Consider the following 12,086-nt stretch of genomic DNA (forward strand, 5'->3'; position numbering starts at 1 on the left):
ATGAGCCCTCCACACTCTCCCCACTTTCGGCATGAGATGAAAAAAAGTTAGCTATCATTGCCCTAGTAGGACAGAGACAAAGGAGAAACATTCTTGATAGCCGTAGTGCTATTCTCGGTTATTTTCTTACAGCGGTGCAAAACTCTAGCGAAGCCTTTTTTTAAAAAAAACTCAGCCTCTTTTAAGGATGGAGAGTCAAGATTTATCATGTCGTTAACAACCTTTTTTAAAAATTTTATTAAATCGTTACATTTAAGCAAGAGGAAGCAGCAAACCAAAAAAAACAAAAAAAATTATTTGGATGCTAGTTATGGAGCCAAATTTATATTGTAGTTTTAAATCTCTTGGTGTCAATTTAGTGTATTGTCTTTAATTAAAGGTCAACGGAAATTGAACTGCGAGCCTCAGGGAGCCTCTAAACTGGCCTATGAAGCTACAAGGCTGCCCATTAGGAAGGGCCTTTTGCAGCAGATTTTATTCGATTGCCACCGAACCCGTTAAGTTGCAAGTTTAGACGTATAACGTTACTCCCGATTTAGAACAAGGACGGTCTTTCAATTCTTCTTGTTGTCCCCCGCCCCTCCCCGTTCCAGCAGAGAGCATTTGCTTGGATCGGAGTAAGCAAAGATAGCCTTGTTGTTAGGGATTTTGGTTGGGGTCATTGCCTTCCAATTTCATGGCATAAAGGTTTATCAAAGGATCGGGGAAAACAGAACTCGTGGTTATCTAAATCGACATTATAGCACTGGAAATGCGGAGCTCGTTGTTGGAAAGGGGTCAACATTTTGAAACACTTTGAAAGATCCAGTGGAAATGTGATCTTCCTTCCTTCCTTCCTTCCTTCCTTCCTTCCTTCCTTCCTTCCTTCCTTCCTTCCTTCCTTCCTTCCTTCCTCCCTCCCTCCCTCCCTCCCTCCCTTCTTTCTCTCCTTCCTTCCTCCCTATCTCTCTACCTCCCTACCTCTATTCACTCTCTTTCTCCTCCCTCCATCTCTCTACCTTCCTTCCATCTCTCTATCCCCTCCTTCTCTCCACCTCCCTCCCTCCCTTACTACCTGCTTACCTACCTCTATCCACTTTCCTTCCATCCATCGATTCTTTTCTCATCTTCCTTCCTTCCTTCCTCCCTCCCTCCCTCCCTCCCTCCCTCCCTACCTCTACCCACTTTTCTCCAATCTCTCTATCTCCTCCCTCCCTCCATCTCTCTACCTTCCTTCCATCTCTCTATCCCCTCCTTCTCCATTCCTTCCTTCCTCCCTCCCTCCTTCCCTCTATTCACCTTCCTTTCATCCATCTCTCTTGTCTCCCTTCCTTCCATTTCTCTATCCATTTTCCTCCCTCCCTCCCTCTGAATGGTGAGGGCATGGGCTTTCCTTTCCATGGCCAGGATGGATGAAGGCAGAGGGCAAGGGAATACGTGATGCTATTTTTCCTAGACCTCCTCCTAACCCCGTGACATCCATCCTACCTTCTCTGCACATGGCAGGACTTTGTTTTGAATTCATCCACGAAGACTCCTTGCCACGTGGGGAGGAGTTGAGTTTCTCTGCCTCCTGTCTCTTATAGGTGCAGTTCCTGTTCCCCATGGTGAGGTCTTCCACTCTTTTCCAACCCCCACCTTACTGGAGAGGAGGATTAGCAAAAATGCTATTACAGGTAGGAAACACAGAATGTGATTCGTATTTGAAAGCAACCCTCCCACGTCTTTTTCCCTCCCACTGCCTTTAAGACTTCTCAGAGTCGCAGGCGGCATGTTTTTGAAGACTGGGCTCACATGTTTTGAACTAAACTGTGGTTGAATTAATCCTGGCTTATTTGGATAAGCCACCGTTGGCTGGATTCTCATAGACATAGAGTCTACCTTGGAATTTCTCTTCTTGCCCTGAGGGTTCCTGGTCATGGGGAGATCTTACAGTGTCAATGGTAGATGATTTAAGAAGTTTCCCAGTAATATTTCATCCCGGTGTTAAGCTAGCATGCGAGAAGTTGAAATAATTATTCAACTGGAGCTTGGTATAAATTGGCATATAAATTTCAGTTCTGGTTTCCATAGATCCAGATTTGAAAAAAAAAAAAACCCTACTCTAAAGACTTGTAAGGACCCCCGTCAGTGTTTCCCATGCCAGCTAGGTCTTCCATTATTCCTATTGTCCAACATCATGTCCAGAGGTGGGATTCACTTCTCTTCCCTTCCCTACCAGTTCGCAAATGTGAGTGCACATGCCTCCATCGTCCATGCATACTTGGCCTTCCTTGCATGCTCTTTGCTCATGCGTGTGCCTCCCGTGCATGCACACAGCCTCCAAAACGTGGCTAGATAGGACAGCATTATGGCTGGGTGAGTGGGCGGGGCCTATCGCAGTCGGCACTACCGGTTTGCCCGAACCGGACAAAACCGGCTGAATCCCACCACTGATCATGTCCCCAGCCTGGCTTCCTAGGCTCACCTATCCACCCACAACCTTCAAATGATTTTGGATTAAGATTCCACCCTTGGCCTTCCGAAGATGCATTTCCCTAAAGCGGGCAAAATCAGGACAAAAAAACCCTGGAATTTGATTGAACTGAAATGTAAGCTTAATTAAAACGAAATGAAATTGCTTAACACTGAAAGAATATGATTAGAACCACACATTTATTAATTTCCCCCCTTCGGTTATATTAAAAGTTACAAATTCGGCAGCAACTGCGGGAACAGCTCTTGGACGGCAACCTAGCTAGATGGCAGCATTGAGAGGACTTTGCCTAGCTGAGAAGCTGAGCAGGGTCTGGTTAGTCCTGATTATCCCACAGGACCTTTGGAGACACATCCATGTCTCCATGGGGTTGTAGTCTGAGGACCCTCTAAACCAGGGCTATCAAACTCAAGGCCCGTGGTCCGAACCTGGGCCATGGGGTGCTTAGATCTGGCCCGCCGGGCCACCTTGGAAACAACAAAAGACTGGCCCGTAGTGCCTCTGCCAGCAAAACAGAGCTTGAGGGGGCCACACATGCCCCCCTGAGCTCCGTTTTTGCTGGCAGAGGGTTGCAGGAGGCCGTCCCAGCCAAAAACAGAGCTCGGGAGCCCGTTTCCACTGGCCATCACAGGCGCCTCCGATATGAGTGATGTCAAGCTGGCCATGCCCCCCTGGCCCCCTCCCCTGAGATCAAACACAACCCTAATGCAGCCCTCAATGAAATCGAGTCGGACAGCCCTGCTCTAAACCTTTCAGAGATGGGAATTCTCTTGTTCTTTGTTTATGCACATCGTTGCTCTTTTAATACCCTCTCCGTACCCCTCTGCTCGTTTCTTCTCCAAACCTACAATGCATTTAAGTGCTCAGCACCACTCTGTTCAACAATTCTATCCCCCCCTTTAAAAAAAGAAAAGTGAACGTTCCTCTAAATGTTTTACCTTTTCCCAAATAAGAGGCGGTCGACCTATTCTCCAAAGCACCTGAATGCAGGACAAGAAGCAAAGGATGGAAACTAATCAAGGAGAGAAGCAACCTAGAACTAAGGAGAAATTTCCTGACAGTTAGAACAATTAATCAGTGGGACAAGTTGCATCCAGAAGTTGTGGATATTCCAACATCGGAGGTTTTTAAGAAGAGATTGAACAACCATTTGTCTGAAGTGGTGTAGGGCAGTGATGGCTAACCTTTCACATCACCCCGTGCCAGCAATGGCACGGAAAACCATCCCGCCTGGACCACGCGGCCTTGCTGGCGTTCACGCATGCAGGGGCGCTGAAACCTGGAAGACCAGCGGCACCCAAACTTCCAGTTTCCAGCGCAGAGGCACGCCTGACGAACAGCTGGCTGTTGCGCATTTGTGTGACAGAAACCTGGAAGTTCAGGTGCTGTCGCGCGCATGCACGATGGAACGCTGCTCTTCCGGGTTTCAACACTCCCGCGTGCACAAAAGTCAGCTGACTGGCGGGTGTGTGCACACAAAAATGTGGAAGAGGAGCCAGCGAGGTCACACGTCCTGCACAGGATGATTCTGCATGCCACTTCCGGCACGCGTTCCATAGGTTCGCCAACACGGGTATAGGGTTTCCTGCCTGAACAGAAGGTTGGACTAGAAGACCTCCCAGATCCCTTCCAACTCAGCTTATTCCGTATTCAGTATTCCCCGCCACGTCTCTCTGATTATTAATGCATTTCTTAAAAGCTGCTAATTACTCATATACCCAATAGTAAGAAATGTTTAAAATATACAGCCCAGCAGTTAAATATGTTAATAGGGAGTTATTAAAGTGAAGTGTGGATTCTTGACATGCGTCTTAATAGTTCCTCTAAATCTGTTTTGATTTATTGAGTCAAAGTGGGAGGCATTAATATCGCTTGTCACAGCCTGGAACGCTCACAGATTTTCCAGGTTTCAATTCACCGTCCACTCGGAAGCTCTTAAGTCCCGATTGGTGCAATTGAGGGTGCTGGTTTTGGACTTCAAGTTCTACTGGCCAGAAATCTTTATGGTACTACAGGTAGTCCTTGACTTACAACTGTTTGTTTAGTGACTGTTCGAAGTTACAACGACGCTGAACAAAGTGACTTTATGACCATTTTCCACACTTATGACCATTGCGGCATCCCCATGGTCAAGCGTGATTTAAATTCAGATGCTGGACAACGGTTGTCATAAATATGACAGTGTCCTGGGGTCACATGTTCCCCTTTTGCCACCTTCTGACAAACAAAGTCCATGGGGAAGCCAATGTCGGGGTTCCAAGTAACACCCCTAACAAAAGAAAACTCCAAGGCTGTAAGTTCCTCCAAGTTCCATTAGAGATGTCATATTGGCACATTTGGGAAAACCCGAATCTGAAAGCTTTCAGGTTTTCCCCACCCAAAGGGAAGTCCAAGTCCCTGCCCAACATCCACATGTCCATCACATGGTCCAATCAGAGAATCGTCCCAACTGGAGATACCTCCCAGTTCCAGCCTCCCAAATGCAGGGCAAGATGTCCTTGATTCTCTGAGAAAGGAATGTTATTATGACTATATATCCCCCATGCTCCACACAATCTCTCCTCCCAATTTCCCACTGTCCCAACTGGCGATGCCTCCCAGTCACACTCCTCCAGGTGCAGGGCAAGATGTCCTTGACTCTCTGAGAAAGGAATGTTGTTTTGACTATATTATCACCCATACTCCATACAATCCCCCCCCCTCCCAGTTTCTCACAGGATTAAATGTGGCAGGCCTGAAGATCCAATGCAAAAGATGGTTGCCAGGCCTGACGGCCAGGTTCATTAAAACAGCCGCGTTACTAATTTAATAACCGCAGAGATTCGCTTAAACAAACGCTGCAAGAAAAGCCGTAAAATGGGGCAAACCTCACTTAACACATGTCTCGCTTAGCAACCTAAATTCTGGGCTCAGTGTTGGTTATAAGTCGAAGACCGGCTGTATTAGTGCATTTTTTTTTAATATAAGAACCCCCCCCCCAGCTTTTTATGCACCTGAAGATAACCCGACTCTGGGAAAAAGTTAAGCATGAAACAGCGATTCAAAGAGAATACAAAATAGTCCTTGACTTACAAACAGTCATTTAGTGACCATTCAAAGTTACAATGGCACTGAAAAAAGTGACTTATAACCGTTTTTCACACTTGCAACCCAGTGGTGGGTTCCTCCCGGTTCAGCCCAGTTCTGGCGAGCCGGTAGCGGTGACGATATGACGTCACCGAATCGGTTCTGCTGCACACACCCCCTGCCCCCCCACCGTGTTATTTTTACCTTTTATTTGGCCCCACCTGCAATTTATTGCTGCCTCCTGAGTCCCAGCTGATGGCTAGAGGGAAAAAAACTGTTTAAATTCTTGCCGTGGGGTTTCAAAGGGCCGCCCTACAGCTGATCAGTGTTAAAAGAAAACAAATGAGTAGATCAGTGCCTGCAAAAATAAATGGGTAGACCAGTGCCTGCAAAAATACATGAGTAGATCAATGCCTGCAAAAATAAATGGGTAGATCAGTGCCTGCAAAAATACATGAGTAGATCAGTGCCTGCAAAAATAAATGGGTAGACCAGTGCCTGCAAAAATACATGAGTAGATCAGTGCCTGCAAAAATAAATGGGTAGACCAGTGCCTGCAAAAATACATGAGTAGATCAGTGCCTGCAAAAATACATGAGTAGATCAGTGCCTGCAAAAATACATGAGTAGATCAGTGCCTGCAAAAATACATGAGTAGATCAGTGCCTGCAAAAATACATGAGTAGATCAGTGCCTGCAAAAATACATGAGTAGACCAGTGCCTGCAAAAATACATGAGTAGATCAGTGCCTGCAAAAATACATGAGTAGATCAGTGCCTGCAAAAATAAATGGGTAGACCAGTGCCTGCAAAAATAAATGGGTAGACCAGTGCCTGCAAAAATACATGAGTAGATCAATGCCTGCAAAAATACATGGGTAGATCAGTGCCTGCAAAAATACATGAGTAGTTCAGTACAGCTCTGCAAGCAGTTAAAAGCCTGGTAGACCAGTACCCCTGCTAAATCCTAAAGAATTGTCACATGACCATCAAGCCACACCCACGAAATAAGCCACGCCCACAGAACCGGTAGTAAAAAATTTTAGAACCCACCCCTGTTGCAACCACTGTAGCATCCCCGTGATCGACATTCTGGCAATTGGCATGTGGTTCATTTTTAAGTGTTGCACTCCCTGTCCCAGGGTTATTTTGCAACCTTCCGACAATGCCAAAGGTGCTTTTTTTTTCAAAAGGCAACTGGTCTTTCTTGGGGTTTTTTTCCTCCTTGAAAATGTTTCAAGGAAAAACCAAGGAAATCCAGTTGCCTTTTGTAAAAAGCACTTTTGGGACAGCCGTGACCTGGATGGTTGAGAATGTCCGTCAACATCAATGGGGAAGTCAGATTTGCTGGACAACCATGTCATAACTGCGGTGATTTGCTTAACGGCTGTGGCGAGAAAGATCTTGAAGTGGGGCAAAACTTTACCGCTGTCTTGCTTAGCAGTGGAAATTTTGGGCTCAGTTGTAATCGTAAGTCGAAGACTTCAATCTTATCCCATCTATAAATCCAAGCACCAGATCAGAATTGGAACTTTATTCCTTCTTGAACAGAGTTTGGAATTTAAATATTTCCTACTGGAGAAACCTCACTGGGTGCCCTTTGCGAGGAACCATACCATACAGAATAACAGAGTTGGGAGGGACCTTGTAGGTCATCTAGTCCAACCCTCCGCCCAAGCAGGAGACCCTACACCATTTCTGACAGATGGCTGTCCAGTCTCTTCTTGAAAGCCTCCAGTGATGAAGCTCCCACAACTTCTGAAGGCAACTTCTGTTCCACGGGTTGATCGTTCTCCCTGCCAGAAAATTATTTCTAGGTTGAAATAATAGTCATTCAGAAAGAAACTCTCCCGTTTTCAAAGTTTAGCGCACACAAAGTTGGTTGAGTGACCTTTGGTAGCAAAACCTCAGCATTCTCTGCTGGTTGACTCCCTTCTTCTTCGTCCATTTCCAATCCTCTCCTTTAAGACGTGAGATTCCCAATAAAAGAATTGCCTCCAGGTTCTTTGGCTCAAGAGGAGCTGAAAGCATTTGTGGAAGTTTTATTTTCTTATAAAATAAGAAAGAGGCCTGTTGTTCTTGACCGTTTCTTTTATTTTATTTTATTTTATTTTTTTTTCTGCAAATCCTTGGAATTGTCGTTTCATTTTCTCAAGGGTCATGTAATCTCCAGGCATGTCCAAATGCAGGGGTGGAGATCTGCTTTTTCAGAGCTGCGCTCCTTTGGGGATAATATGTAGACAGGAGAGAAGCCAAAAGAAGTTATGGAACTTTCCCCCCCCCCCGACCTCTGGCTCTGTCTCGTTCAGTCATTATTTTCTTCTTCATCCCTTCTTCCCTCCCTTCTCTTCCTCCTCCTCCTCTTCCCCCTGAGACCCCTTCAGGAACGCTCTTGTCAGAAGTCCAGACTGATAGTTAAAAAAACAGCATTCGAAATTAAAGTGCAAGGCAAAAAGGCGTTTTTGATCGAGCTTTGAAATAGGTTAAAAACATTAAATCTTTCCATCGGTGGCTTACTTTTTCTAAAGAAAACATCTACCTTGATTGGAAGGAAAAATATACCTTTGGGCATCTTCGCTGCCTTTTAAGCCTCGAAGAAGCCTGCGGGTCGAATCTTTATTTCAGCTCCTCTTCGTGCTGCAGTGTATGTCACTGTAATTCTTATTTCCGCCCCCCCTCTTCCTTGAAGTCAGTAAGCTGAGTAAACAGGAAAACATGGGGTCCCATCCAATCCACAAACCCAAATAATTCCTGGTTGGTGATGTTTTAATGAAGTTGTTTTACAGTCTGTAATAAAAAACATATTCATCCTTTGGTCATCTCGAAAATCCAACACACGTATTACAACGTCTGCTTTTATATTTATAAATGCTTGGGTATTTAATTGGTAGGGGGCACAGTGGCTCATTAGTTAAAGACACCGAGCTTGTCAACTGGAAAACTGACAGTCTGGGTTTGAGACCCGAGCTCTTCGCAACAGGTTGACCTCCCATTCCTTGCTCCAGCTCCCCCCCCCCACCTAGCAGTTTGAAAGTTTGCAAATGCAAATAGATAAATAGGTACCACCTCAGTGGGAAAGTAATAGCACTTCATGTGCCTTTGACATATTTAACAGTAACCGAGTTGGAAGGGACTTTGGAGGTCATCTAGTCCACGCAGGAGGTCACGCAGGAGACCTGTACTAGGGATTTGAACCACCAAACTGCCGACCTTTTTGATCGATAAGCTCAGTGTCTTAGTCACTGAGCCACCTAGGTGACCATGCTGGCCACATGACTATGGAAATTGTCTTCGGACAGTGCTGCCTCCCTTGGCCAAGAAATGGGAGATGAGCACCGCGTCCTAGAGTCGGACACGACTTATCTTTATTGAATTAGCAATAGCACTTAGACTTATATGCTGCTTCATAGTACTTAATTATGCCCTCTCTAACCGGTTTGCAGAGTCAGCCTATTGTCCGCAATTATCTAAGTCCTCATTTTACCAACTTCAGAAGGATGGAAGGCTGAGTCAACTTTGAGCCCCATCAGGATCAAACTGCTGGCAGTGGGCAGAATTAGCCTGCAATGGCTAACTCTTAAGACAGGAGACCCTATGCCATCCTGGTCAAAGGGTTGTCCAGGCTATTTTTGAAAAACTCTTTGTTGTTGTTCTCTGCACCTTTTCTAGGGTCTCATCATCCTTTTCGTATCATTGTATGTCTGTGTGCATCAGGGGTGGATTCTACTTACCTTTACTACCGGTTCGCAATGGAATCACGCATGTGCGCTGGCTTCGCTCGCGTGCGTGTCTTGATTCTGCACATGCGCAGAAGCTTCTGCGCATACACAGATCGCTGATGATGACATCCGGGGTGGTGGGCAGGGCCTCCCACCGGTTTTACTACCTGTTCTTGTGAACCGGTCCGAACCGGGGGCAACCCACCACTGGTGTGCGTGTGTTAAATGGTTACTTCCAGTTGTGGGATTCAGCCAGTTTGCACCAGTTCAAGCGAACCGGTGGTTAAATTACCCACTCCTCGCTATCAAAGTGGATCCTGGGCGCTGCGCTGGAGAATGGAGAATCGGGCAATGGAGCGGCCGGCATGAGGAAAGGGGAAGGCCACTTTGCCTCTTTCTTCTCCCTACTCCTCGACCTTCCCTTGTGCCGACCACTCCATTGCCCATTTCTCCATTGCAGCGCAGGGGTGTAATTTAACAACCAGTTCGCCCAGGGTCAGGTTGGCTGTCATGGGAGGCTCATCCCGCATGGATGAGCTGGAGGAGAGGGATGGGCCACACCTCCCACCAACAGCCAACCTGACCTTGGGCAAACTGGTTGTTAAAGTTATTTGAGTCCCACCACTGGTTACTTCCAAGTAAAATCCTGCCCATGGTTTCCATGATGGCTACATCTTTAAGAAGCTCTGAACTTCCTGGATGGAGAGGATGCCAGAAGGTTAATTGTTTTCCTTTTGTTAAGACAAACCGCCATGGCTACTCACTTTGCTAATTGCAAGGAAAGGACCCGTAGCCAGAGTTGGCTCCCGAAGCTGCATTCGTTTGTCCCCCCCTCCCCCTCTCCATGTCTGAACATTGCTTGGACCGTGCTCAGAATTCATTCATGGCTTGTTTTTCCTGCGCGAAGGAGATTTTATTTCAGTTCCTGTTTTCAATATTACTTAGCCACTGGCTTCTCTGCCAAACTGGCAGGCCTTGAAGGTTGACTTCCTGTACAGATGATGTAAAAGTGTCTGTGCAAAAAAACTCTTGAAGCCATTGGGAGATAAAAGCCAGCACACTGGGGATTACAAAGAGAGAGCCAAATTATATTTATAATATTAAAGTTGAGTGCATTTGCGGTTTTGCCGTCCTCTAGGGTTTTTCATAAGTAGAAAAACATGAATTAGCATTTTCCATTTCCATATATTGACTGGAAACATAACCTCCTCTCAATTAAGACCTATAGCTTTTGGGATGCATGCAACAATTTAATAAAATATTTACAGCGAGATTTGCATTTTACATAGCACTACCTTTTTTGGGGGAGGAAGAAAGGAAGGAAGGAAGGAAGAAAAAGTGTTTTTGTGTGCAGAGGGAGAGGAGAGGAGGACTAAATCTAGAAACGAACTCAACAACATTGTACACTTAAAATTGTCCTCTGCTGATTGTGGTCAGTATTAATTCTCTTTGGGTTGATATTTCCCCCCCCCTTTTTTTTATTTTGCTCAGCTGCGTTATTTTTTCAACATCATCCTTAAAGGCCATATTCCTTATGGAAGGCTGCTCATTTCCCTTTTGGATCTCGTATGGGGGAAAAAAATCTATTTGCAACTCTGTGTTAGGGAAAAAAAAACACCATAAGTGAAACATTTCTTTCTCGACCCCTCCTCTCTCTCTTTCTCTCTCTCTCTCTCTCTCTCTCTCTCCCTTGAATGTAAATGCGTGTTGTAAAGAACATAGCTATTTTCTGGATAATTTGCAGTTGTATATTTTATGTTAATTTCACCGAAAATATTGCACCCCTGCCAGGTTTAGTAGAGGCTCACTGTGATATGAATAATTTCTAGCAAATCATTTTTTTTTCCTCATTTAAGATTTGGCACCTTTTAAAGGTTTTAATAATAGCAACAAGGAAGAAGATTTAGAACAAGCTAAAACGGTGGAGAGAGAGAGAGAGAGGGAGAGAGAGGGAGGGAGAGGGAGAGAGGGAGAGTAGCATGTCGCGAGTGAATGTAAACTAGGAAAAATAATTACACAGCAAACATTTTTCTACAGATGCTTTTTTTTTTTTTGCTCCTTTCTTGTAATGTAATATCTATTTACTAAACTGTTTATTTTGGGCCCTCCGTTTACCATAAAATATTTATATTTGCTTTGCTGCAATAAAAAATATTGACAAAATACCACTGAGATTTTAAGAACAATTGGTGTTTCACTTCCTAGACAGCAGAAGCAGTGAATAGGCTGGGTGTATATAATGCACCACAGCCACAACTTCCCGATCACCTTGCACAATTTAGACAGATGTAAAAATTTCTACACTATCGTGGGCCAATGTCTCGGCCTTAAACTGGGTGGGATTTAAATTATGGTATTTCTTCTATTAAATCACCTTCGTTTGACAAAGAAGCAGGTTTGCTACGGAGCCCCAAGAAAAGGACATTTTTCTTCTAGGTTATTTACAAATTTGAGGAGAGGAGCATGTCAAAAAAAGTTGTGTAGTGTTGTGTGACACCTCTTTTCCTCCTATTGTTGCGTGGGGCAGGTGATCCCAGACCTACCTTGGCAGCGAACGTGAAAGAAAAAAAGGCAATTGGATTTCAAATGTAGAATAACAGTATTTATTTATTTATTTATTTATTTATTTATTTATTTATTTATTTATTTATTTATTTATTTATTTAATTTTTATACCGCCCTTCTCCCGAATTGGAAGGGACCTTGGAGGTCTTCTAGTCCAATCCCTTGCTCAAGCAGGAAACCTTATAACATTTCAGACAAATGGCTGGCCAATCTCTTCTTAAAAACCTGCAGTTTTTAAGCACCCACAACTTCTGAAGGCAGGTTGTTCCACTGATTAATTG

General features: G+C 44.8%; 1 protein-coding gene across 3 annotated transcripts in view; it reads left to right on the plus strand.

Annotated features, from left to right (window-relative positions):
* ZNF423 (zinc finger protein 423) overlaps window positions 1–12,086 on the plus strand; it is a 274,447-nt gene that overhangs the window by 150,033 nt on the left and 112,328 nt on the right. Inside the window, exon 6 of one of the 3 annotated variants that reach the window (XM_034426466.3) lies at window positions 1,566–1,655. The exons of the other annotated variants lie outside the window; for them this stretch is intronic. Coding sequence (XP_034282357.1) covers window positions 1,566–1,655 — 90 coding nt within the window. The remainder of the gene's footprint in view (window positions 1–1,565; window positions 1,656–12,086) is intronic. 3 annotated transcript variants of the gene reach the window in all.

This window comes from Pantherophis guttatus, chromosome 11 (assembly GCF_059756535.1).
Source record: "Pantherophis guttatus breed Tessera chromosome 11, ASM5975653v1, whole genome shotgun sequence".
NCBI classification, from domain to species: domain Eukaryota; kingdom Metazoa; phylum Chordata; class Lepidosauria; order Squamata; family Colubridae; genus Pantherophis; species Pantherophis guttatus.